A 23,950-nucleotide genomic window follows, 5' to 3' on the forward strand; every position below is an offset into this window, starting at 1 on the left:
GGGTCTGGGGGTGTGTGTGTTGGGGGGCGGGGAGGCTGGGGGTGTGTGTGTGGGGGGCGGCCTCACCCGTCGTGGTTGTAGGAGGCCAGCACGATGCTGGGGCTGGAGTAGGCGTTGCTGGTGACCCAGGTGCAGTGCACGGCGAACATCATGAGCAGCATGAGCATGAGCATGGTGACGATGCTCTTGATGTTGGGTCCGAGGCCCTCCTCCGCCTTCTCCTGCTCCGACACGTGCTTCCGCACCTTCCCCGCCTGCGGGACACGGCCCAGAGCTCGAGCGCCGCCGCCCGCCGCCCGCCCCGGAGCCCCCCGGAGCCCCCCGAAGCCGGGCGAGGCGGCCTACCTTGTCGTAGAGGTTTCCCGGGTTCCTCTTGTCGTCCTCGTCGCTGCTGTCCTCCACCGGCGGGTTCTCCCGCTTCAGGTCGTCGCCCAGGTAGTGCTCGAAGACGTTGGAGAAGGCGATGGCGGACAGCATGCACACGACGGGGGTCAGCGTGAGCATGAGGCGCACCATCACGCCGGCGAAGTACACGGCGCTGATGGCGTACAGGGCCACTGCAAGAGAGGGGGGCCGTCAGGCTCCAAAGGAAGCGGCCGCGACTGGCCTCGGGACACGGAGGACGGCGGCCACCAGCGCCGGCTCTCCGGCCTCTGGAGGAAAAGCTCCGCCCGGCAAGGCTGGCCCGCCAGTAAAGCTTATTCCGGGAGCAGAAACGAAGGCGGAACATCTTCCGTGAAGTCAACACCAAGCAGGGTGGGCCGGAGGCTGGAGGGTCAGCGGAGCCAATGTCCGCAGGGCTGTGAGCCCACGCGGGACACCGTCTTCTCCAGAGCCATCAGTGACCCTCAGAGGGGCAGCCTCTGCCGGGGGGAGGGAGGGGAGAAGGGCTCCGAGAGACCCTCCAGCCCCCCCTTCCCTCTCCCCGAGGCTCGAGAATCCTGGTGACTCACCATCATTTCTAAACACGCTCCTGTCTGCTGCCACGACGGCCACGGAGCTGCCAGAGGAGGCTTTGCCCCCCCCCCCCGGCCCCCCAACACCGCCTGGTTTTAGAGCCGAGCCCAGGCGCTGTCGTGGTCCTCTCATTCAACAGGAAACCTGCCCGTCTAAGCCGCCGTTTTACAATTTTAGGCCCAGACCACAAAGCGACTTCTTCAAATTTCTAACTATCAGAAAAACACAAATCTGCGATGAGCGGAGCAGCAGCAGAGCTAAAAACAAAACGAGGCCACTGAGACCACGCTAGAAAAATGGCTTAATGACACATAAAGCACAGCCATGCTAGCGAGGAGCCATCAAAGTCATCCTCGGCTTCAGATCATCCCAAACTGGCCCGATTCCACCAGCGGCCCACTTGGTGCTTCGAGTACTCAATAGGAGTCACCAACGATGAAGAGGCGCCATTGGTTCAGATATCCCTCAGGCTGGCTTCCTGCTCTCAGGAAGGACTCGGCCATTATATGATTCTCGTACACCAATTTAGGGCTTAGCAATACAGGGAAATTGATTTATAAAATATACATTCTTTGTCACATTGGAATTTTCATCTAAGGTAACCCAAATTTGAACTGTATAAAATAAGGAAAAATTTTGCCTAACTGTATTAGGGAGGATTCATAACTAACTTCAAGGAAAAAACGGGCAATTATTTTAAATCAAAGTATTTCTGAAAATTTCTCTTACCAAACACTCTTTCATCATTGATATTTTTGATACAGAACCAGAGGCCTGCCGGGAAGGTGCACACGAGAATATGGAGATCAAAGAAGAAAGACACCCACGTTGTAGGCTGATGCTCCGACACGGAAGCGATGATCGGAATGTGGATCTTTGCGTACCTGGTTTAATTGAGAGAAAAAAAGCAGCACGATTCTGACAGGCCCGAATGACCTTCCTTCTGGATGAATTTCTTTTCCTCCTTTGGTGATTCCTCCCTTGCCCCAACTTGCAATGCCGAGACCGTGTCTGGAGCTGGCTGCAGAGGCCCCTCCCGCAGGCCCCGGGGCCTGGCCAAGGCTGGACCGCCAGAGACTGGTCAGGGAGGGGATCGGACTTCCTCTGCAGCAAATCTATACCCCCCCCCCCATCTGTCATCTTCTAAGTGCTTCCAGGGGGCTTCAGTGGCCTTTCTGACACATGTGGTTCAGAGCGGGAAAAGGGGACCCCCCCCGCAGGGTCACGGCACAAAGGACCCACGCGAAGAGGACGGGGTGAGAGATGGCTCAGCTCGGGATCGCGAAGGGCTCCCCTGCCCAGTGGGACACCAGGTCTGCCTTCATGGACACACGCCTTCATTCTGAGTCCTCCATCTAAGGCCCGTCCGATACAGACAGGACCGAAGCACCGGCTAGAAGGAACGCCGATCCCATCGGGAAAGCGGGCCTGGCAGCCCAGCCCAGCGGAGCTGGACGGGGAACTGGGATTCTAACCGGGGCTCTTCCCATTCCCAAAGCTGGGCTCAGGCCAGCCCCTGCCTCTGGCCTTTGGTTTCCTCATCTGTAGAACGTCCCGGACACCGAGAGCCCCTGTGGACTACCAAAAGAGCCATCCGAGAGCTACTGATGAAGGCCGGGAACACGTCCAAGCAGCACCGTAACTCAAGCTCCTACTGAATTCAAACTAGTGCCGTCCACTAATCCACTAGTTGAGAGTCAGGCCTAGAGACGGGAGGTCCTGGGTTCAAATCCGGCCTCAGACACTTCCCAGCTGTGTGACCCTGGGCAAGTCACTTGACCCCCATTGCCCACCCTCACTACTCTTCCACCTATGAGACAATACACAGAAGTTAAGGGCTAAAACAAATAAATAAATAAAGTGGGAACTCTTCAGACCACAGTGGTTACCTCGCGTCCACTCTTACTGGAGGCTTAAGGAACAGGTTTCAGGGAGCGAGAACATTAGAGAGGCTCTCCAGAAGAGCCAGATGCCAATCTTACCTGAGACGCCAACAGCCTACTCCTATTTCTTGGTAAAACCAACCCTTTAACATAACATCACTATTTCACTCATTTTACTCACCCAGTGTCCCACAGTGAATAAAACCTGCCACTCCATGGTGCGATGTAACCTAGAACAAGTAAAAAAAATTAGAGCACATAAGAGAAACTGTTTTGTACATCTTTATTTATGTCCCTAACTTGTCCTTGAGGTGATGCTCGGAACCCACGGTAGACACTGACTCGATCGCCCCGGGGTGTTCTTTCCTTTCTCTTGAGGTTCAATTCCTTATAGCTACTGTCCTCTCTGCTCTCCTGATAGAGCTGAAGAAAAAGAGAAGGCAAGAAGTTCTGTCTTCTGAGTCCTTCCATCTTCCCTTCCTTCTGATCCCTCCCGTGAGCCTCTTCTTCCCCCACAAGCTTCTCTCTTTGACTTCCCTCGACGACGTCACACGTGGGCTCTCCCCTCCTTCTCTTTGGGCTCCTTATCAGCACCGATGGACGAGGGTCTCGCATAAGCACACAAAGCTCTTCCAACAATTCTTTCCCCCCTTTACTGGAATTGTTTTGCTAGAATTTCGTTGCCAAAGGCTTCCTGTTCCTTCTGAGTCAACTCCCTCGGAAGAATCTCGTGTCTTAAAATTCTCCTAACTTTTCTTTGATTCCCTGGAAAACTGTTTTTCTGAACATTGAGGGCCCATGATAGATTTTATTAGGCTTTCTACTCCTCTATCACAAATTCTAAAACGCTCTGGGAATTTCCCTCTACCATTCCTATCTATCACTTCCACCCCAGAAGCAAGTTTATTTTTTAACTTAAGAATCATGTTCCTAGAATAAGATGTACTCTTCTTAGTCCTTTTGCCTTTGGAAAAAGGAAACAATTATGGCAAATCAGGAAATCATTAGCTGAATGCACACAGACACAAGGTTAGGATAAGAAGGGGAGCTCCCTGAGAAAAATCAGCCTTTGCATCAGACTTCTTGGACAACATTCTGGGAGGCGATGGGGCCGTGGACTGCGAGGCGAGGTTCAAGTCCTGCCTCTAACATCTGCCATCTGGGCGATGCTCCACGATGCAGGCCTTGGGGAGAGCCCCGTCCCTCTCCTCTGAGGGGTGCCCCCTCGACACAAGGAAGGCGCTCCGATCCATCGACAAGAAAACAAGACCAACAGCAGCGGGCGTCAGGGTTGGGTTTTTAACTCTCTTCCTCGATTTCCGGAGGGGCAAAGCTCTGCTCCTACATCCCAGGGCCCGAGCACTGGGATCCAGGCTTTGTTCTCTGCGGGGCAGGTGATGCTGGTATCAGGCCTGCGTTCTGGGAAGGCGGGCACAGAAACTGGGGAGAACAGGGCTGCCCCCCGGGAGGCGAGACGTGCAGGGCCGGGGACTGGAGGAAGAGAGGGGGGCAGGACTCAGAGCACCCAGCCTGGGGGGTGCGGGGACGGGAGAGGAGTGGGAGAGCCAGAACTAGGCAGGTGGATGCATTATTCTTCTGGGGACCGGGGGAGAATGATGGGCAGACTTGAGTTTAAGAGTGAACAGAGTGATCCAGGAGAATGCAGCCCCAGAATAATGTGGAGGAATGAACCCTGAATGTCACCTCCAAAAAGGTAAAACACGGAAGACTTGGCTCACAGGGACATGTGGGCCCCGGACGGCACCCCACGTGATGCGGGGAGTGGGAGGAGGGGCTGGGACACTCGTGGACGGGATCTCTTGGGCAGAATGAAGCAAAAGAAGGGAACCGTGCGGGAGAGCTGGATTTCATGGGCGCCGTCCTTTTCTTTGTATATGGAAATGCTTGTTTGGAAAACAATAAAAAAAACCTGGAAAGAGGTGAAGGATGGGAAAGAGTTTCTTATTGCAGGCCAGGAAAGACCAGGCAGAACAAAGACGACGAGTGCAGGTCCAGGGATGGGCCTGGAGCCCGGCATGGCCCAGGAAGCATCACGGGATGCTTCCGGCTGTCCAGGCCATTAGCAGCTCTCCTTCATCCTCGCTGTTCCAGGCGGAATGACTGGTGATGGCACTTTGCACAGTTTACAAGATGAGCGCCCCCCGGAGGAGCCAGAAGTCTCCCTCCCGCCCCCTCTTCTTCGCTCCCTCCACACTGCCCAGGAGCCCCCAGCGGCCGAGGGCGCGCCCTGCCCGGATGGGGGTCCGTTTCCTTTTCCCCGGCCCAAGCCCGCAGCGAGGGCGGCTCACGGCTGAGGCCTGCCCAGCGGAGCCTGCCTGTGCTGGAGAGGAGAAGCAAGGGCCGCTTTCGTGCTTTCTGCCAACGCCGACCCAAGAGAGCTTCCCGGGATCAGGAGGAGGGCCTGCTCGGCTCCCGCCGCCACTCACCCGTGTACGTCAGGTAGATGACGCTCATGAAGACGGCGCCGGCCGCCAGCGACACCCCCAGGAAGAAGAGCGTCTGGAACTCCTGCTTGGTGAGTCTGTCTCGGAGGTACTGCAGGAAGGCGTACGCCTGGATCAGAGCGAAGACGCCTGCCGAGAGGGAAAGCGTGTGAGGGAGAGGGGGGCCCCCGAGGCCGGCGGAGGCCTCCCTCCCTCCGACCCGTCCCCAGAACCCCTTCTCCTAGCCGGGCCCCTCGAGCTCCCTACGGCTGGACATCACCGAAATCACGGTTTGAGGGGATCCCCGTATTAATGCGTCCTTTCTACAACATTCGACGAAATGTTCTCAGGAGGAAGGCCGAGAAAACGAGCGTCAGAAACGAAGCCCCTCCATCGGCCCTGGGTCGGCCCAGAGGAAGCCGAAGGGCTGCTCCCTGGACGAGAGCCGCCCGGCAGCCCCTCTTCTCCCTGGCTGCCTCGAGGCAATGGCCGACCGCAGGGGACACGGCGCCCGGCAGTGCGGACACGGCCAGACTGAAGTGACGGGAATGCTGGAGCCCATCGATGGGGACGCCTGCAGGAAGCCCACGCCCGGCCGCTCTGGGCAGCGCTTAAGTCTGGCCCGCAGCAGGTTTTAGAGCGTACGAAGGCTTCGATGGGAAGATGGCGGGGAGGAGCCACATCGGGGACTTACTGAATTCTCTGCTCTTCGTAATAGCTTCCAGCACCTCCATGTGTGGGTGCCGCCATGCACGGTCTCAGCCACAGACCAGAGTCAAAAGCCAGAAAAAGCCCCTCCGGAGCGTCCTGGGCTCCCAGCCACGGCCCTGGGCCGGAAGCGTTTCAGCCCGTGGAGTCCCGGCGGTCACTGAGCGCCAACGAGGGCCCCCAAGAGCCCGCGGGGATCCGGCCCTGCCTGTATCTCGGCCCGAGCCCGAAGGAGCCGCCCTGCCGCGGAAGCTTTTCCTTCACGAGCCGGCCGGGATCAGACGAGAGCCGCCAGGAAACGGCGCCCCAACTCGTCATCCGCGACATTCCCCCCATTTAAACTCCGACGAGCCTCCTCTGCCTACCTGCGGCGGCCATGTGCTCACTCGTCCTGATGGGCTGGAACCCCACGAAGGGGATCTGCATGGACAGGATGAGGCCCACGATGTAGAAAGTGCTGTAAGCTGCGGAGACAAAACGGGAACAAACGGTGACGTTCTGCCTACGAAGCCCCGCCGGCCTCTGTGTGAGACGGCGAGCTCACGGCCAGGTGCTAAACGGGCATCAGCTACGTCGCTAGTTTCCTCATCGACATTCCCTATAACAAGGAAGTTAGGGGTCTGGCGAGGAAAAAAAGGCTCCTTGACAAACACTCGATCATAAACACTAAATTACAACCAAGAGGTCGGATGGCGCCCCAGCCCCAGCCCACCATCCCCGTCCTGACACCGCGCAGTTCTAGCCCCGGAAGAGAGAGCTATTTGGGTATCTGCAGGTGTGGAAGGTTACAACCGACGGGCCACATTCTTCTTGTCCTTTGGAAGTTTAGGGTCACGGCACCGAATCCTAAACAGGAATGTTTTACACCAACTTTTCACCCACAGGAGCGTGGAGAGAAGCCCCTTTATTCCTCGAATCTCAGAAAGCCGCATCATCTTAAACGACTCGTCATTAGTGCAGCAATTTCTAAGGGAGGAATATCAACAAAATGTTTAACATTTTAAAAACCAAACTCATGGCAGGGCACTGCCCAGTGCGTGCCATTCAGTCCTTCATTTCTGCACTCTTAGCACTCAGGACAAATGCGGGCTGTCTATTAAAAGATGAGCTTACAAAAGGTGTACTGGGGATACGAGTTCCTGTTATGAAAGGGTGCTTGATCTTAGGCCAAGGTTACTAAACAGCGAGTTCCCCTGGCATTGTTAGCTGTTTGTACACAGATCATTAACTACTCAACCGAAAAGCTGTTATTACAATAGTTAAAAGACTCCACCAATTGAAGGTTAATCTGAAATGAAGACGAAGCATCTCTGAAATTATGCCAGGAAAAGGAAAACGGATTCAATTCAGTTTACATACGCTGGACACAATATTTTATTTTATTTTATTTTATTTTATTTTATTTTATTTATTGTAGAAAAGCAATTTATTCCATCATAAGCACTTATAGTTAGTCATGGACAGTAACAGGCTGCTGGTTGGACAAGTTACCCCAAAAGACATTGTAGAAAACGAGTGGTCATGGACCAATTCTGTTTGTGTGGGGTTTGTTTAAAAATTTTTTAAAGAAAGGAAAAAAGAAAAAATGCCATTCAGAATTAATTTTAAAGCATGTCAGCTATCAATGGCTCTGTTTTCAGATTACTGTGCAGTCTACCAGAGGTACAGGAGTCTTTATAACCTGGTGGTCCCAGGTTTAAAACAAAAATTCACAGAAAGCAAAGAAATAATATGAAAACATAGCTCAAGAAATATACTAGAGAGCAAAACTATATGAGAAGGTAAACAAAGATATTTTGCAGGTTCAGCTACAAAACATTTCACATGGCCATTTGTCACCCCCATCAGATGAGAAATGGAAGGAGACACTAAACAGTCACTAGGGGAAAAAAACCCAAATTAAATATAACAAAAAAAATTTTCACTAAGAAATTTTGACTGGTCTTAGAAGAAACCATCAAGGGTAGCCTAGAAGGTTAGCCAAGCCAATTTTAGTCTCTGAATTTCTCTATAAACAAGGAAACAGTTCAGACATCTTACAATGCTAATACCTCAGTGGCTCAGACTCCTCATTTGGATAGAAATCCTATCCCATCCTAATTTTAGTTAAATTAGCCTGAAAAACTTGCAGTTATAGCTTTAGAAGAAAAAGAAAACACTCATGGTCCATTTTCTGTGGCTAAAATCAGATTTTTGAGCTGGATTTGCTCATAAAAAGTTCTCAGGGGAAAAAAAAATTAAATATGGGTGTGTGGCTCTGCTGAGTCAAGCCCTGCCTCAGTTGAGAGTGAGATCACTCACTGTCTGGGTTAACAGGTGCCTATAGAAGGATGTCTGCACAAAAAAATGTCTGTCTCAAAACCAGTGTCAAGTCACTCTCAGGTTGGGAAGTGAGGGGAGTCTCAAAACCAGCACCGGTGCAGACACGTCGAGGACCCCCCCTTCCCTCTGGATCCACACTTCCTTCGGGGTCTTCGTCATTGTATATGTTCTCAGCCGTCTTCGGATACAGAACAAATAACCCAAGTTCATCTGGGTTCCAGGAGAGGTCAGATATCTTGGCAGTGTGGCCACCACGAATAAACAACTCTGGCGGGCCATCTTCTGCACGTGCACTGGAAGCCAGAAGAGCTTCACTGTGAGGAGACCACCGAGCCTGGAACATTTCATCCTTATGTGACGCAAAGGAATGCAACTTCGATTTCAGATCTCCAAGATCCCACAATGCAACTGTCTTATCAGCTGATCGTGTGGCAAGAATGAACCCACTACAGGGATTAAAGAAAGACGATTTACTCCGGCACTTTGGGCACCCACTGAGTGGCCCGGTTTAGAAGTGTGCTTTGACCGCATGTCCCAGATCATGAGCTTCTGATCATCAGCAACGGACCCAAAGAGAGCTTCGCGGAGGACGTGCCAAGAAACATCTTCGACACTGGCGTGTGTGCCGTGAGTACGGTCTTTGCAGCCACTACTTCCTTCCTTTGGAACAGCCCCGACGGCCCACGAGCAGAGGGTATGGCCGTCTGATGCCCTAAGCGAGTGTCCACGACGGGCCAAGGCCTCCTTCTGATGTCCGCCGAGGCGCAGATCCGGGTTACCTCTCTGAAGGGCGCTCGGTGGAGCCAAGACGAGGACGTCGCTGGACGGAGTCTTCGTCGCGATGATCAAGGATTCTGGGGCGTCCCGACGGGCCCTCTTCACTACTCCTTCATGGTTAATCTTGATTTCAGTTTCAGCTTTGCCGCTACCCAAGCCAAGCCTGCAGATTCTCCTTCCTCGCCGTCAGGGTGGGAGCCATCAAGCTGAGCATCGTCACTGGCCACCGCAACGTGATTCGTCCTTCGGTGTGTGGGTACCCAGGACAAGTCGATGAATGCTGAAAGCTTTCCCTTTGGCTCTTCCTTGTCAGCCATGGTGGGCAGAGAAGCTGACGGATGGAATGACGGGCGGAGGGGCCGGGGGCTCCCGGGGTCGCGGTGCAGCGAAGGGGCGGGGGCAGGGGAGGGTTCGCGTGCACGGCCTCTAGTGTTCTGGACACAGTATTTTAGAAGACATCGAGTATATTAAGCCAGGTATACCAATACTATCAGCGCAAAGCAAATAACAGCTTAAGTTCAGTATTTAAAATATGGAATGAATTATTTTGAACAGCATCAGAAGAATGAAGACAGGAAAGAAAGTTTCTTTAAATAAGTAAAAAGAAAACTTCTGCAGTAGTTCTGGACTATGAACTCAGAAGTCAGCAAGCTGCAATGTCTGGGTTAAGAAATGACTGAGGCAGCGGAGGTTAAGGAAACTGACCCTTAACTAGTCTGTGTCTTAATTTCCTCATGTGAAAAATAAGGGTTTAGATGGCCTGCTCTCTCGTGCTCCTTCCAGCTCTAACTCTAGGCATCCAGGAGCCCGGAAAGGTGGGAAGGAATAGTCTAGGATATACATTTGTAAAAATTCACAAACTACGGAGGGGATTAGCTACTGGCAGGAAGCCACTCCATAAATAATACATTCTAGAATGTTGTCTCAAAGCCGATGAGATTAGAGGACCTCTGTGTGTGTTCCAACATTTACTGGCTACCTCCCTGCAACACGAGACTGCATAAATTGTGGGACATCAAGAAAAAGAACACTGATCTCACTCTAGGGGGAAGACAGGACGTAACTCCATAAGTAACAATAGCATGAGGCTAAATGAGGGGAATGAAGAAAAGCTCACACATGTAATCACTCTTGAAAGTTTACAAAGCACTTTCTTCAAAACCTTGTGAGAAAGCATAACTAAAATCACTTCCTTTTTACAATGGGGAAAACAAAGGCCAATTCAGAGGAAGGTAAAAAAGAAATGAATGATGCAAGAAAAATCTTAACAGAAATAGGTGACAGCTTGGTAAAGTACCCAAAAATAACAAAAAAGAAAATATCACTTAGAATAGGCCAAAAGGTAAAAGAGGTGCAAAAATCCACTGAAGAGAAGAATTCTTTAAAAAGAGTTATTAGCCCATGGGAAAATATGTATGAAAATTCACTGAGGAAAAGAACTCCTTGGAAAGTAGAATTGGCTAAATGGAAAAGGCAGTACAAAAATTCACTGAAGAAAATAATTCCTTAGAAACTAGAATTGGCTACGTGTAAGCTAATGACTCCATGAGACATCAAGAAACAGTAAAAGAAAATTGAAAGGATGGAAAAGGGAAGAAAATGTGAAATATCTTATTGGAAAAGCAACTGACTGGACTACATAAAGGCCATGACCAAAAAGAGAGATTAGATATCATTTTTGAAGAAATTATCAAGGAAAACTGCCTGTTATTCTATAGTCAGAGGGTAAAACAGAAATGGAAAGAATCTACTGATTACTTCCTGAAATAGATCCCAAAATGAAAACTTTATAGACAAAATTTCAGAGATCCTAGGACAAGGAGGGAATATATCAATCAGATGGAGAGAAATGATTCAAATTGCAGTCAGGATAAAACAAAATTTAGTTGCTTTGACATTAAAGGAGCAGAGGGCTTGGAATATGATATTCTGGAATGCAAGAGGCAGGATAAAAACTAAGAGTCATCTACTAAGCAAAAGTGATTATTATCCTTCAGGGGAAAAGATGTGTATTCAATGAAATAGAGGGCTTTCAAAAGCTTTCCTGATGAAAAGGCCAGGGTTGAAAAGAAAATATGAGCCTGAAATACAAAAGTCATGAGAAGCATAAAAAGGTTAACAGGATAGAGAAATCATAAGGGATTCAGTAAGGTTAAACTTTTCACCTGCCTATCTGGGAAGATGATCTTGTAATTCCTAAGAACCTTAGGGCACTAAGAGGGCGCAGATGTGAATTCAATATGATGGAAAGATACATAAAAAATAAAATTAGGGAATGACAAATGTACTGGGAGGAGGAGTAAAGGAGGGGCAGAAAGGGGTAAATTGACTCATTAAAAAAACAAAACAAAACATGAAAAGAATTGTTGCAGTGGAGGGAAAAATAGAAGATGTGGGAACACTTGGGAACAACACATATTCAGTTGGCTAAAGAAATCTATCTGACCCTATAGGAAAGTGGGAGGCAAAGGGGATAAGAGAATGGGGAGGGGGATTTGCTGTTAGAAGGGAGAAAAAATTGGCGGAGGCAGTCATCAGAGCAAAAAGTTGACAATGAAAATCTGAGACTGTAGGAGAAATTGGAGGTGGGGAGAGAAATAGGTCAGAGGAAAATACACAACAATTCTATGAAAATATTTTTATGGCAAGTTTCTCTGATAAGGGCGATAGAGAAGTGAACAAAGGCATAAGAATACCAGTCATTCCCCAAATGAAAAAATGGTCAAAATGATATGAGTAGACAGTTTCCAGACCAAGTAATCAAAGCTATCTACAGTCACATGAAAACATTCTCTAAATCACTATTGATGAGAGAAATGTAAATTAAAGCAACTCTAAGGAATCACCAGCCCACACTTAATGGACTCATTAAAAAGTCAGGGAAAAAAAGTGACAAATGTTGGATAGAGTTTGGAAAATTTGAGACCCAAATGCACTATTGGTGGAGTTAGGAACAGATTCAACCATTCTGGAGAATGATTTGGAACTATGCCCAAAGCCCTATAAAACTGGGAATACCCTGTTGACCCAGCAATACTACTGAGAGATAAAAAACCAAAAGGAAAAGGCCTTATTTGTACAAAAAATAGATAGCAACTTTTTGTGGTGGTAAAGAACTGGAAGTAGAGGAAGGGCTGACCAGCTGTGTGTGGTATGTTATTGGGAGGGAATCCTATGTAAGAAATGACAAGCACGGCGCTTTCAGAAAGACCTCCAGGAACCGAAGCGGGCCCCGTGAGCAGACCCAGGAGAACACTGCACACGGCACCAGCACGCATGGACGAAGAACACCTGAGAAGGAATTCACTATCTGGGCAAGACAAGGACCCGAGGCAATTCTGAAGGACTCCGGAGGGAGATTCTCTCCACCTCCAGAGAATGAAGGGACGGAGGAGTCTGAATGCAGATCGAGGCAGACTTTTAAAAGCTTCCTTTATTTCTGTTTTTTGGGTGTTTTCTTTCCCATGGCCAATATGGCAATGTTTTGCAGGCCTGCACATGTATAACCTATACCAAATCTCTTGCTGGTCTCAGGGAGAAGGGAGAGAGTATGGAACTCAAAGTTCTTTTTACGTGTAATTGGGAAACAACAAAATATTAAATAAAATATGAATTGAGGTGACGCCTAGTATGAGCGTGGGGAGCACAAGGCAGTGTGTGATCAGGAGTGGATGGCGCCACTTTCTGCCCGTGGAGAGGGAGGAAGGGAGGCCACAGCGCTGAAGCAGTTGCTCAGATTCTTTTTGGCTTTGAAACTCCGATAGTATAGAATTATCTATCACCTCCTGGACCTGCCAAGCCCTGGACAGTCTCTGTTTCCTCTGGGGACAGACCCAATCTGTGGGTGTCCCTTAGGGCTTGGTCCTGGGCCCTCTTCTCTTCTCTACTTCTTCCCTTGGTGAGCTCATCAGTTCCTGTGGATTTAATTAGCCTCTCTACATGGATGATCCCCAAGTCTGCCTCTCCCGCCCAAATCGCTCTGCTGACCTCATTCTCGCATGGGCGGTAAGACGGCCATAACAGAGCTCAGTGTCTTCCCCTCCACCTTCCCCGGACTCTTCGCTCTCTCACCTCCCATATTCAGTCCCTCGCAGCACCCCCCGGTCTGGACCTCGGAGCCGTCCGTCCCTCAGGGCCGTTCCCAGGACGCGGCCCTCCTCTTCGTGATCCTGCCGGGCTGCTCCCTCCTGGATGAGCCCCTCCGCTCTCTCCTTTTCAATCCTACTCCGGAGCCGCTGAACCAGGCTGGGGAGAGCCCACGGCACGCCGCCCGGCTCCACTCCCGGGCTGGGGCTTCTAGGAAAGGTTTCCCTCCTCCCTGAGCCCCGGCCTGCTGAGAACTCTGCTGCCCATTCTGGGGGCGCGCGGGCCCTGTTGCCCCCTCCTCTCGCAGACGCCCTCCTCCTCGGTCACCCCCTCATTTATTTCCAGGTTCTTCCTGGGCCCACGACAAGCCTGTCTGTCTCCACTAGCCTGCGGGCCTCCTTCCTTTCTCTGAAAAGCCCCTGAGAAGGGGGCCCGCAGCAGGGCCAGTCTGCCCTTTGACCTCCTTCTTCAGCTCTCTCCAGACTGACGAATCACGTCTAGAAACAGCCGATCCAGCAGCCATCTGTCCAGCCTTCTCCTCCCCTTTGTCCCTGTGGCCGTTCACACTAAACCGCCTTCTCTGCTGCAGGTTTCGGGGACAAAAGCCCGTCCTGGCTCCCTCCGGCCTGTTCCTTCGTGGCCCCTTTGGCCGAATCTTCACGAGGTCGTGTCCGTTAGTGGCCGGCGCCCCCAGGAGTCTGTCCTTCTCTGCCAGGTTCTGGGCATCCCCTGCGGGTGCCATCACGTCTCTGGACATGGTTCTCTTGACACCCCGCGTGACCTTTTCGGCGGCCTGCGGACATCTCAGACTGGACATCCCCAAGAGAGTGAAATTCGGCGTGGCCAGAACCGGACTGCTCAGATCCTCGGACAGCTTCTCTTGGTGCCCCCCAATCCCGGGGTGACTCTCGCTCTGGTGTTGCTCCTGAGGCCGCTCCGGGCCTCGTCTCCAGCCTGAGCCCCGCAGTGACGGGCAGTCCGCCTGCCCCCCGCTTCTCTCTTCCTGGCTTTCCCAGACTTGGGGAGCCCATTGGGCCCCCCTTTCCTTTCTGCGCACCCGGTTATGCCAGCTTGTCGTGAGGCCTCCCCGCAGCAGCCCCGGAGCTCCCTCCCAGCAGTCAGTCGTTCACGGCTCCCCAAGATGCTCCCACACTGCCATCCTGTGGCGCTCGGCTCACCGGCATCCATCCCTGCCTCTCCGGGGACGGCAGCCCAGGCAGGGCGGGCTTGAGGTGTTGGCTGAAGGGACTCCCCGGGGGCCAAAGAAAGGGAGGCGGAGGCGGAAGGTCAGAAGCGTCTGGGCGCTCGCAGAGCCGGGGGGCCTCCCAGGGGCTTCCTCGCTGCTCGCTGTACCTTTGCAATCATGGATGAACCCATTATTCAGTAAAACGAGGAGATTCACTTCTGAAGTAAAACATGTCCATTAAAAACATCTGCCTGACGGCATGCGCCGTGCCAGAGGCGGGTGTCACTGTCGGGGCTCCCGGATTCCCCGATGGGAAGTCAATCGCAAGCCCTGAGATTTGAGCCCCCTGAGGCACCCAGGCAGGCTGCCTGGAGGAAGCAGCAGTGAGACGTGAGACGGGCTGGAAGAGGGCGGTCCGGACTGAAGGAGCGGCAGAAACCCAAGCGCAGTGCGCAGGGCCGATCTGGGCCACGGCAGCAGCCCAACGGCCCAAGTGGAGGCTCCTCTCGGGGGCTGGAGAAGGGAGGCCGGAGCGGCAGGGATCACAGGGCAGCCGGAATGGCCTGAGCTTGAGCCTGAGTGGAAAGACGGCGCAGACCGCGGTCTGAGCAGCGCTAAGCGGATGAGTCTGCCGGGGCGGCCCGCAGGCTGAGCAGGGCCCGGGGGGAGGCGAGGCTGCAGCCCGGCCCGGCCGGCCTTCCCAGCTCCGGGAGGGCCCCCATCATTGATCCGCAGCACTGAACAAAGGTCCGGCACGTGCGGACGCCCTCCCGCACCTTCGCCATCAGAAATGGGGCCCGGAACAAGACGGTCACGGCCGTCCGGGCTGGCGCTCCTGAGCTGCCACCAGCCACCACAACGAGGCCTGTCGCCTCGCCTCCGTCCTAGCCCAGGTGAAGGGACTGTAAGCGAAAGGCTCGGCCCAAAGAGCCAAGCGGGGGGGAAAGGACGGAAGGCTTCGCCGCCGCCTGCGATCCAAGTGGGAAAAGCCGTCGGCCGGTCGTTCCCCTCGTCAGGCCGGCCTTGGACGGACGTTCTCATCCTCTGAGCCAACCTCCCGAGGTCCAGCCCGAGAACAGCCTCGAATCCTGACGTCTTCCCAGAAGGCGCCTCTTCATCTCATTCCGTACAAACACCCGCGACTCTGCCACCGGAGGACGTGGAGAGGCCCCTCGAGGGAGGGAAGACCCACGAGGGAGGGAAGACCCACGAGGGAGGGAAGACCCACGAGGGAGGGAAGACCCACAAGGGTGGAACCCTACAACCTGCCTCCGCAAATGTCGCTAAAACAATAATGGCTACGAGACGAAAGACCGAACTGTTGCTTTCACTACCGTTTGCTCTCTAGATTTTTTCCACAGCAGAAATCCCTTGTGCAGACGTTCCTGGAGTCCGAGAGGCCAAAGAGCAGCCGTCCGTGGCTCGGTCCTTCCTGTTAGCCAACAAGAGCCTGCACTTTCCCCATCTGGGCCGGCCTCAGAGCTTTCTTCCCGGCTCTCCAGGCCCCAGTCCTTGGGCCGAGGTGGAGCTCGGCCGGCCGTCTCCTCCCCAGGGACGACAGAAGGACAGGCACTCTGGGTCGCCGGCCGCCCTTCCTGAGGTGCTCTGCCCTCAGCTGTCTGGGGCTCTCGGCGGTCTCGCCTCTCTCGGGCCGGCTCTCCCAGGCCACCGGACGAGGCAGGGCCGAGGCCGCTGGGATTCACTCTCCCACTTCTCTGCCCCGGCTTGGTGGGGCTCCATTTGTTAAGGCAGCTCATGGCCCAGAGACCCAGGAAGGTGTTCTTGTGGCCTGTGGGAGCACCACGACACCCAGGCTCTGAGCTGCCGGGGAGGAAGCAAGCCGAGTCGTCCATCCATCCTCGGAGGCTCCCTGCCTTCCTCTACGAGAGAACGCCCGCACGAAGAGGCTCGTTTCTCCTGCGGAGGAGCAAACCTCTGCACAAAAACGGGGCGTCCCATCTAGCAACAAGAAACGGCTGTTTGGAAAACTAGAATGAAAAAAACTGCCCCGAGTCGGCGCATTCCCTAATCTGAGGACGGCGGTCCGTGGAGGCACGAAGGATTTCCCAGACCAGTCAGAGTCCATCTGGCGAGCCAGCAGCGCCGACTTCAGAGAAAACCAAGCAAGACTTCGAGGAGTGAAGGCAGAAGAAAGGAGAACCCGGGAAGAGAAAGCCAAAGGGGAGCCCCAGCGCGGCCTGGGGCGACGGCGTCCTCCTTCCCCCAAACGCTGCTCAGGCAGGGGAGAGCGCCGCGGGGGCTGCTGCCCGGTGGGATGGAGGACCGACAGGAAGACGGTTTTCTCGTACAGTGTTGAGGAGGAACCTTCGAGGAGGGGATCCGCTTCCATCCCACACGCAGTCTGGGGCGGCGCAAAAAAGGCCCCTGCGTCGGGGGGCCACAGCGAGGCTCCCGGAGCACCGGCCGGACCACGTGTCGGACAGCTTCGTCTGTGAAATGGCCGCCCAGCTGGGCCAGAGACGGGTCACGGGCGGTCCGCCGGACTGAGTGAGCCCTTCAGGGAGCCCTCGGAGGGTTCGAAGCCCAGGCGCCCCCCGTCCCCGGCTCAGTCACTCACCGATGTAGACCCTCTTGCTGTATCTCTGCATCAGCAACAGGACGAACACGTGCAGCGGGATGAGGTTGATGATGAACACGTAGCCGCCCCACGCGGACACCTGCAGGGAGACAGGGGGAGGCCGTCAGGCCCGAGTGGGGCCGCTCCAACCACCGCGCCGAGACGGCTCGGGCCCAGCTCAGGCAGCGTCTCTGCCGCTCCAGCCCGGCCAGTGGGGAAGTGGCTGTCGCCGGCTGAGGCCCCCTGAAGGCCAGGCTGACAGAGTCTCGGTTCTGAGGGGAGCCTCAGCCCCAGCTCTCATGCCCCGAGTTCAAGGCCCTGCGGGGGGGAGGGGGGCTGCTCTTACGGCCGAGGCCCCCCAAGCTCGGGGCGCGTCTGCCGCCTGCGCTCGAGCGGTGCCTCCGTCTCTGCGTCACCCACACGCAGCCCAGGACAGGCCCAGGCCCGGGGACGGGGCTGGCGGACACGATGGCGGCTTACCATGTAGAAGTAGGCCAGGCAGCAGCAGATGGTCCAGGACACGGAGCCCGTCTTGACCGACTTCACCTGCAACACACAGAGGGCAGTTAATCGGGACGAGGCAACACTGAGGGCAGAACCGCCCGCCGGCCCCGAATGGGCACGTCAAGCCGGGCCTGCCGGACGTGCGGGCGGATCCCAAAGAGCCCCCCCGCCTCCCCCAGCTTCCTGAGAACGGCTCCAGGGTCGGCCACTGGTCGCACCGGCCAGTCACCCAGCGCCGACGTCCTCTTGCGTCCGGCACGCCCGACCTCTCTCACCACAAGCCGCGAGCCCTGACCGACTGGGCAAAGAGCTCGGAGGAGGCCATTTTTCTACTTTCAAGGACTTTGGGCGATCCAGGCTCTGCAGGGCCACCACTGCCAGGGATGCCGCACGAGGCCTGGACTCAGATCCAGCCTCGGACGCTTCCCAGCTGGGTGACCCTGGACAAGTCACTTCATCTGTCTGCCTTAATCTGCCGGAGAAGCAAACAGCTGACCAGTCTGGCAGCTCTGCCTGGGCAGGGCAGTCCTGGGGCCACAAAGGGTCCGAAGCGGCCCACAAGGCCCCTCTCGTGCTGGTTTCCTGGGTATCCGGTTCCCGTCTGTCAGAGGAGCTGGCCCAGAGGTCCCGCCTGCCTCAGTCTCCCCGTGGCGTTCTTCAGTTGTTCTAGGGCTCCCTCTCCCCACTGCTTAAGTCATTCGACTAAGCAGCGCTGGGGACCCCGCCAGACTGATGGGACGTCCAAATAGGAAGGGGCAGCTGGGTGGCTCAGTGGATAAGGCACCAGCCCCACTGTTGGGAGGTCCTGGGAGTGGCTCTCCGGACAGCCTCCGTGTTCTCACCTGTGAAATGGGGATGTCGGCGGCGCCGGCCTACCAGAGCTGACGTGTCGAGGACCAAATGAAATGCTCTTCGTAAAGTGCTCGGCACAGGGCCTGGTACCCAGCAGGTGCTAAATAAATGCCCATTTCCTCTTTCCCCGAGGGTCGAGGGCCCATCTCTCCGTGGGGCCGCCTCGGGCTTCCTCTCCCTCTTCGAGTCTTTCCCGGCTGCTCTGCACATCTCACAGCCCCATGTTGGGGATCCCGTTTCTCAGGAACATGTTTATCATACAGGATTGGGCCACAACCCACATGGAGGAGGAGACTTTGCCTACACGGGATCTAGACACGAATGACAACAAACACTAAAGTACGAGGAACAACGACTTGAATGAAGCTGTTTGAGGCCGAACTGAAAAGGAGGGGAAGGAGGACCCCGGACTCGCTCTCTCCACCGGGGGAGCGATCTGGGACGGGCTTTTGTTAAACAGGAAGGGCCAAGTGGCTGAATCCCAACAAGCCAGAGCACACGAGCGACAGGGACACGCGGGACCAGGAATGGCCACTCTTGGCCCGTGGTTCGAGGCAGCCTCTCAGGAGGACTCCAGAACAGAACCTCGGGGAGGTCGGCTGCGCCTTGGCTGGCTTGGGCCTTCTGTGCTTGGGCAGTTTTCCATTTTGTGAAGTTGTGCAGGGTTTGATTTTGGGGGCCCTGAGTTTTTTTGGCCTCTGAGGGCCTCAGAGCATCTGAGTTTGATAACTTTTTGGGGTGCAAAGTTCTAAGAGGATAAAATACACAAAATGCTCTGAACCAAAGACATTATAAAATAAAATAGGCTGAAAGCCTGCCAAGTATTGACTACATTCAACTTGGCTTTATGACTACAGCGAATAATTCTGTGTAAGTGGTAGCCACTCCCAGAAGTCTGAATAATGTAGCTTTAGTTCAGTGATTCCCAAAGTGGGCGCCACCGCCCCCTGGTGGGTGCTGCAGCGATCTAGGCGGGGCGGTGATAGTATGTGACAGGGGGCACGAAGTCATATTTTTTCTGGAAAGGGGGCGGTAGGCCAAAAAAGTTGGGAACCACTGATTTAGTTATATTTTGTGTACTAGGAAAAATGTATCTAAGACAGTAAATATATTTCTTTGAGATTTAGTCTAATGTCATATTTTTACTTAGAGCTGAGAAAATCAATGGGAAACTTCTGGGTAATGAAAATTAATACAGCAAAGAGGAAAAGCTCAAGAGCAATGGATTTGACAAAAGAAGTAATTGTCCTAAATTTTGAAGTTAAAAATGATTGAATTAGAGAGGCTTAGAAAAATGACACGTTAATAAGCATTCCTCTGAGTTTAAAATATAATACTATTACTGAGTTTAGAGCCCATGAATTTTCCTAGGAAGCTTCAATTCAAATTTAATTGGAGTTCTGAGGAAAGTGATACAATTTTCTAATTTCTAATAGACACATGAAATACTAAAACCAAAGTTGGAATGAAAGGCAGCCGCTTCACTTCATTCTCATTTATTCCTTATGCATTCATCCTCCACCCTGGCTCGATAATCTTTACTACCACGTGTTCAATATTTAAACTGTTAGACTTTGTCAGTGAATGGAGTTTCATGTGTCTGAACTATGACAATTTGAAGAAGGGTAAACTCCTAACGGAAGGCTCCGATCCCTTCCACTGAGTGATTTCTAGGAGACGAGGCTATTCCCCAGGCCAAGTAGCCAATGTTTACTTTCTAATACATTTGGAAAGGCCTCCTCGAGCCCCATTCTGGAGACATCTCCATCAGAGGAACTCCGCCTGCCCATCCACTGTCAAAGGACAGAATGTCTTCAGGTCTTGCTCCTAAAAAAGGTCCCCCTCAGGAGCAGCCCAAAGAACCCAGCATTTGCATGGTTGGCAGGCTGGAGATGCGAGCCCCAAAGGGAAAGGACTGAGGAGGAGGGGCTCTCGCTTTGACCTATGCCAGTTTGAACAGAAGCTCGCCGGGCCGCCCCTCGGAGAAGCTCGTCTTCCCTGCATCCTTCTTCACCACGTCTCGGGGCATTGTGCTGCTACGAGGGACTTCTCCAGTAGAATTTAATTTGTCGTGCGGAGCAGACCAAGTATTCAATGACCCAGAACACTATTAGAGGGTGTCCAGAAATGTGAACGACAATACCCAGAAAAAGAAAACAAAGTATAAACACTGGTAAAGACAAAATGACTCTTCCTTGAGACTACATGGTGGTACGTTTGGGAAATCCCAGGGCATCAGCAAAGGGGCCCAAATGATTATTAATAAACTAGCTTGATCTACACTCCATCTAAAGACCAGCAAAGCAGGGCCGTTCCAATTTGACCTCAGTCATTAAACCTTGTTTGCCTCAACTATAAAATGAGCTGGAGAGGATTATGGCCAACCACGCCAGTATCTTTGTCAAAAAACCCCAAATGGGGTCACAAAGAGTTGGGGATGACCGATGCAACTGAACAACAACTAGAAAAAACCTACTCATGAAGTTGAATCAATTTTGTAGGTGTTCACTTGCCATCCAAGAACGCATGATTTATATAAGAATTAAGTCACCATTTATGATTAGGTCATGGCAAAAAAGGATGAAATTTAGGATCTGGGGTTATCCTCGAGATGAACAAGGTCGTATTTCATTAAAGTCCACTCTGAGACAACAAAAGGTCTCCAGAGAAATGAGGAGAAACAGTAAAGGCTGCACCATTATTGGAACGATCTGGTGGAGATAAAAACACAGAGAGGAGGGCAGAGCAGCAGACCAGACTGCAGCAGCGGATGGATCTTTGGAGACAAACGGCCCTGGGAGACTCTTTTTGTCACAGCAGCAGTCAGTCCTGTGTCCGGCCATCTTATCCTGACCAGATGACCATGAGGAGTAGTTAGTTGATGAAGGCTGTCGTGTCACGGCTGGGATTTTAAGGAATGGATCTCACTCCGAGGAAGCGTAGCCTTTAAAAAGCACCTTTCGATGACTGTTAAAGATATTGCAGTGACTGCTCATCTATGGGGCGGTCAAGTGTTTCCAGAAGCATTCAAAGGCCCTCCATGAAAAAGGATCCACCCTACTCATGTTTGACATATGACTGAAAACAAGCAACGAGGTGGACAAGTTCTTATAGTAAAACGGCCTCCTTTGGTCCTCAGAAAATGAGAAAGAGCCTTCAGAAAAATCCCGAATTTGGAGGAGTTGTGACAGAACCTTCTAGTGTGTTTGTAAACTGCTTGATAAGCTGAAGCAAAACGGATACAGCCAGTTAAAAAAAAAAGCTACTAAAACATCCTATGAAGAAAAAATCCTTGTCACAGACAAGATAATACAAAGAAATTGAAAGTTGAACTCCTTTCATTGAAAACTTCAAAAAGTGGATGGACTACCATCAGGGAAAACGGGCGGAGATAAAAATCACTTTTTTCATTTAAGACTATACTAAAGGGGCAGCTGGGTAGCTCAGTGGATTGAGAGCCAGGCCTAGAGACGGGAGGTCCTGGGTTCAAACCCGGCCTCAGACACTTCCCAGCTGTGTGACCCTGGGCAAGTCACTTGACCCCCATTGCCCACCCTTACCACTCTTCCACCTATGAGACAATACACCGAAGTACAAGGGTTTAAAAAAAAAAAAAAAGACTATACTAAAACCATAAGGCTGGGGACTCTTTAGAAGGTCAAGCACCCCTTTCCCCAAAAGATTTTTAGGGCGCCTTCACTTCCAGTGAGTCGGAAGTCTCATGTACAACGGCAAACTCTGATAAAGATATTATTACACCGCTACACCGAGAAGGAATTGTCTAGAATTAGGGGCAGAGAGTAAGCATTATATTAATATATAGCCTAAATTGTGTCAGGCCCTGTTCAAAGAACGTTTAAATACTATTTTATTTGATCTTCACAGCAACCTTGGGAACTAGGCGCTGTTATTATCCTTGTTTATAGGTGAAGAAATGGAGGCGGGCACATTGAGTGACTTGTCCAGGGACACACTGATAAGTTAGTCTCTGTAGCCAAATTTGAACTCAGGTCTTCCTGACTCCAGGCCGTGCCCTCTGTCTATTGCACTAATAATCTCCAGCAGAATGACAGAAACATCCAGATCTGGATATAGCACTACAACAGTCTCTTCTGGCCCACATCAGAAAAGGCTACGAAACGTATCCAAAACATCCACAATCCTCTAATGGCCCAGGAACTCCTTTCATTGAAAACTCCCCAAAGTGGATGGACTGACTACCATCAGGGAAAATGGCTCCTCCCTGGCGCAGGTACATTTGGATCGTGTGTGGGTAAGTCTGGTCCCAGATCAGAGGCTAAGCAATGGGCCGCATCACGGAAACCTGCTTAAGAAAAGGCGTCCACGCGGCCCACCAACAGCCTTGAAGGGTGTCAAAGCTGTCCGTTTAGCGGGTCAGTCATGGGACCTTGGCTTGGCCCGAGTCCTGCGTGTGCCGCCGCAGATAAGCAGACCGGACGAACCAATCACGAATGGCGGCAGAGACTTCCGTTTGGGGAAGGGGCCGGCCACAAAGGAGGTTCCCACCAGGATCTTCTCCCCTTCCTCAGGGGAAGCTCCCCTGACGAGTCCCCAGAGACCCAATTTCCATAGAAAAGGCCTGACAAAAAAGAGAAGCAGTCGGGGCGCTGCTCCCAGCCGGGCAGAACAAACCAGGAGGCGGAAGGAGGCCGCCCCGGCTTGATCCCCCCCACGCTGTGCTGCCCCATGGAGGAGCCTCCGACTTCCCTGGCAGGAGCAGCGGATGCCTTCTGAGCTGGCAGGGAGGCGAGCCAAGAGGGCGACTGCCAGGACCGGGCCCAGGAGATGGGCGAGGAGGCCCGCGGTCACAGGGCTGGGCCGGAGAGGTGGGAGGCGAACAGGAAAAGAAAAGGGATCCCAGGAGCAGAGGGGGCAGCCAGGAGGACTCCCGGAGGGGGATGCCATCGAGAAGAGGAAATCCGGAGCAGCCTCTGCTGCGGCCTGAAGACCTCCGCAGAGAGCGAAGGCGAAGGGAGAGGACAGGGCTCGGGCCGCACGCAAGGCCCAAACGCAGAGCTCCGAAGGCGTTCCGAGGCCCAGCTGGAGCCCCACCACTTTCACAGTCTTCTAACTCGGGGATGCCGGAGAGCCCGGCTCAGGCCATTCTGTCATCCCTTTTGGCCGTCTCAGAAATGAAAACGTTTCACTGCTAGGATGCGGCCCTTTGGCCCCCCAGATCCGTTTACGGCGTCCTCTGGCCCGCCTGGAGCCCTCACGCGCAGACCCAAAGCTGGACGAGGCCTCCGGCAGGAGCAGGACGAGCTTCGGGGCTAGTCAGGGCTAGACGTGGGCCGCCACGGGCAGAAAACGCTCGAGGAGACAGCCGGAGCCTCCGCAGGCTTCGCTGCCCGCATCCGGACGGCCAGCAGGCCTGAGAGGACAGAAAGGGCACAGCTGCCAAGGCGCCACCCAACCCGGTGACTGGACACGGAGCCGGCACGCTCTGAGCCCGCGTTCAAGCGCCCGGCCGGGGCTGCCTTCCAGAAGCCAGTTTGGCGCGCTCTCGGGCAGCCCCTCCGGAGGTCCTCCCAGCAGAGCTCGGGCGCACCGTAGCCCGGCGCTGTGGCACAGACGGCCGAGCCTGCCCAGGCCGGGGCCCAGCGCGGGCTCTCCTGGGCCCACCCTGCGCCGC

At 53.4% G+C, this 23,950-nt stretch overlaps 1 protein-coding gene across 1 annotated transcript in view; it reads right to left on the reverse strand.

Annotated features, from left to right (window-relative positions):
• Window positions 1-23,950, reverse strand: part of STT3B (STT3 oligosaccharyltransferase complex catalytic subunit B) — a 57,591-nt gene that overhangs the window by 5,468 nt on the left and 28,173 nt on the right. Inside the window, exons 4-11 of the mRNA XM_044677235.1 lie at window positions 17,422-17,487; window positions 16,942-17,041; window positions 6,358-6,456; window positions 5,288-5,434; window positions 3,022-3,070; window positions 1,687-1,841; window positions 403-557; window positions 67-224 (exon numbers count right to left, since the gene is read on the reverse strand). Of these exons, the coding sequence (XP_044533170.1) occupies window positions 67-224; window positions 403-557; window positions 1,687-1,841; window positions 3,022-3,070; window positions 5,288-5,434; window positions 6,358-6,456; window positions 16,942-17,041; window positions 17,422-17,487 (929 nt within the window). The remainder of the gene's footprint in view (window positions 1-66; window positions 225-402; window positions 558-1,686; window positions 1,842-3,021; window positions 3,071-5,287; window positions 5,435-6,357; window positions 6,457-16,941; window positions 17,042-17,421; window positions 17,488-23,950) is intronic.

Source organism: Gracilinanus agilis, chromosome 5 (genome assembly GCF_016433145.1).
Source record: "Gracilinanus agilis isolate LMUSP501 chromosome 5, AgileGrace, whole genome shotgun sequence".
Taxonomy (NCBI): domain Eukaryota; kingdom Metazoa; phylum Chordata; class Mammalia; order Didelphimorphia; family Didelphidae; genus Gracilinanus; species Gracilinanus agilis.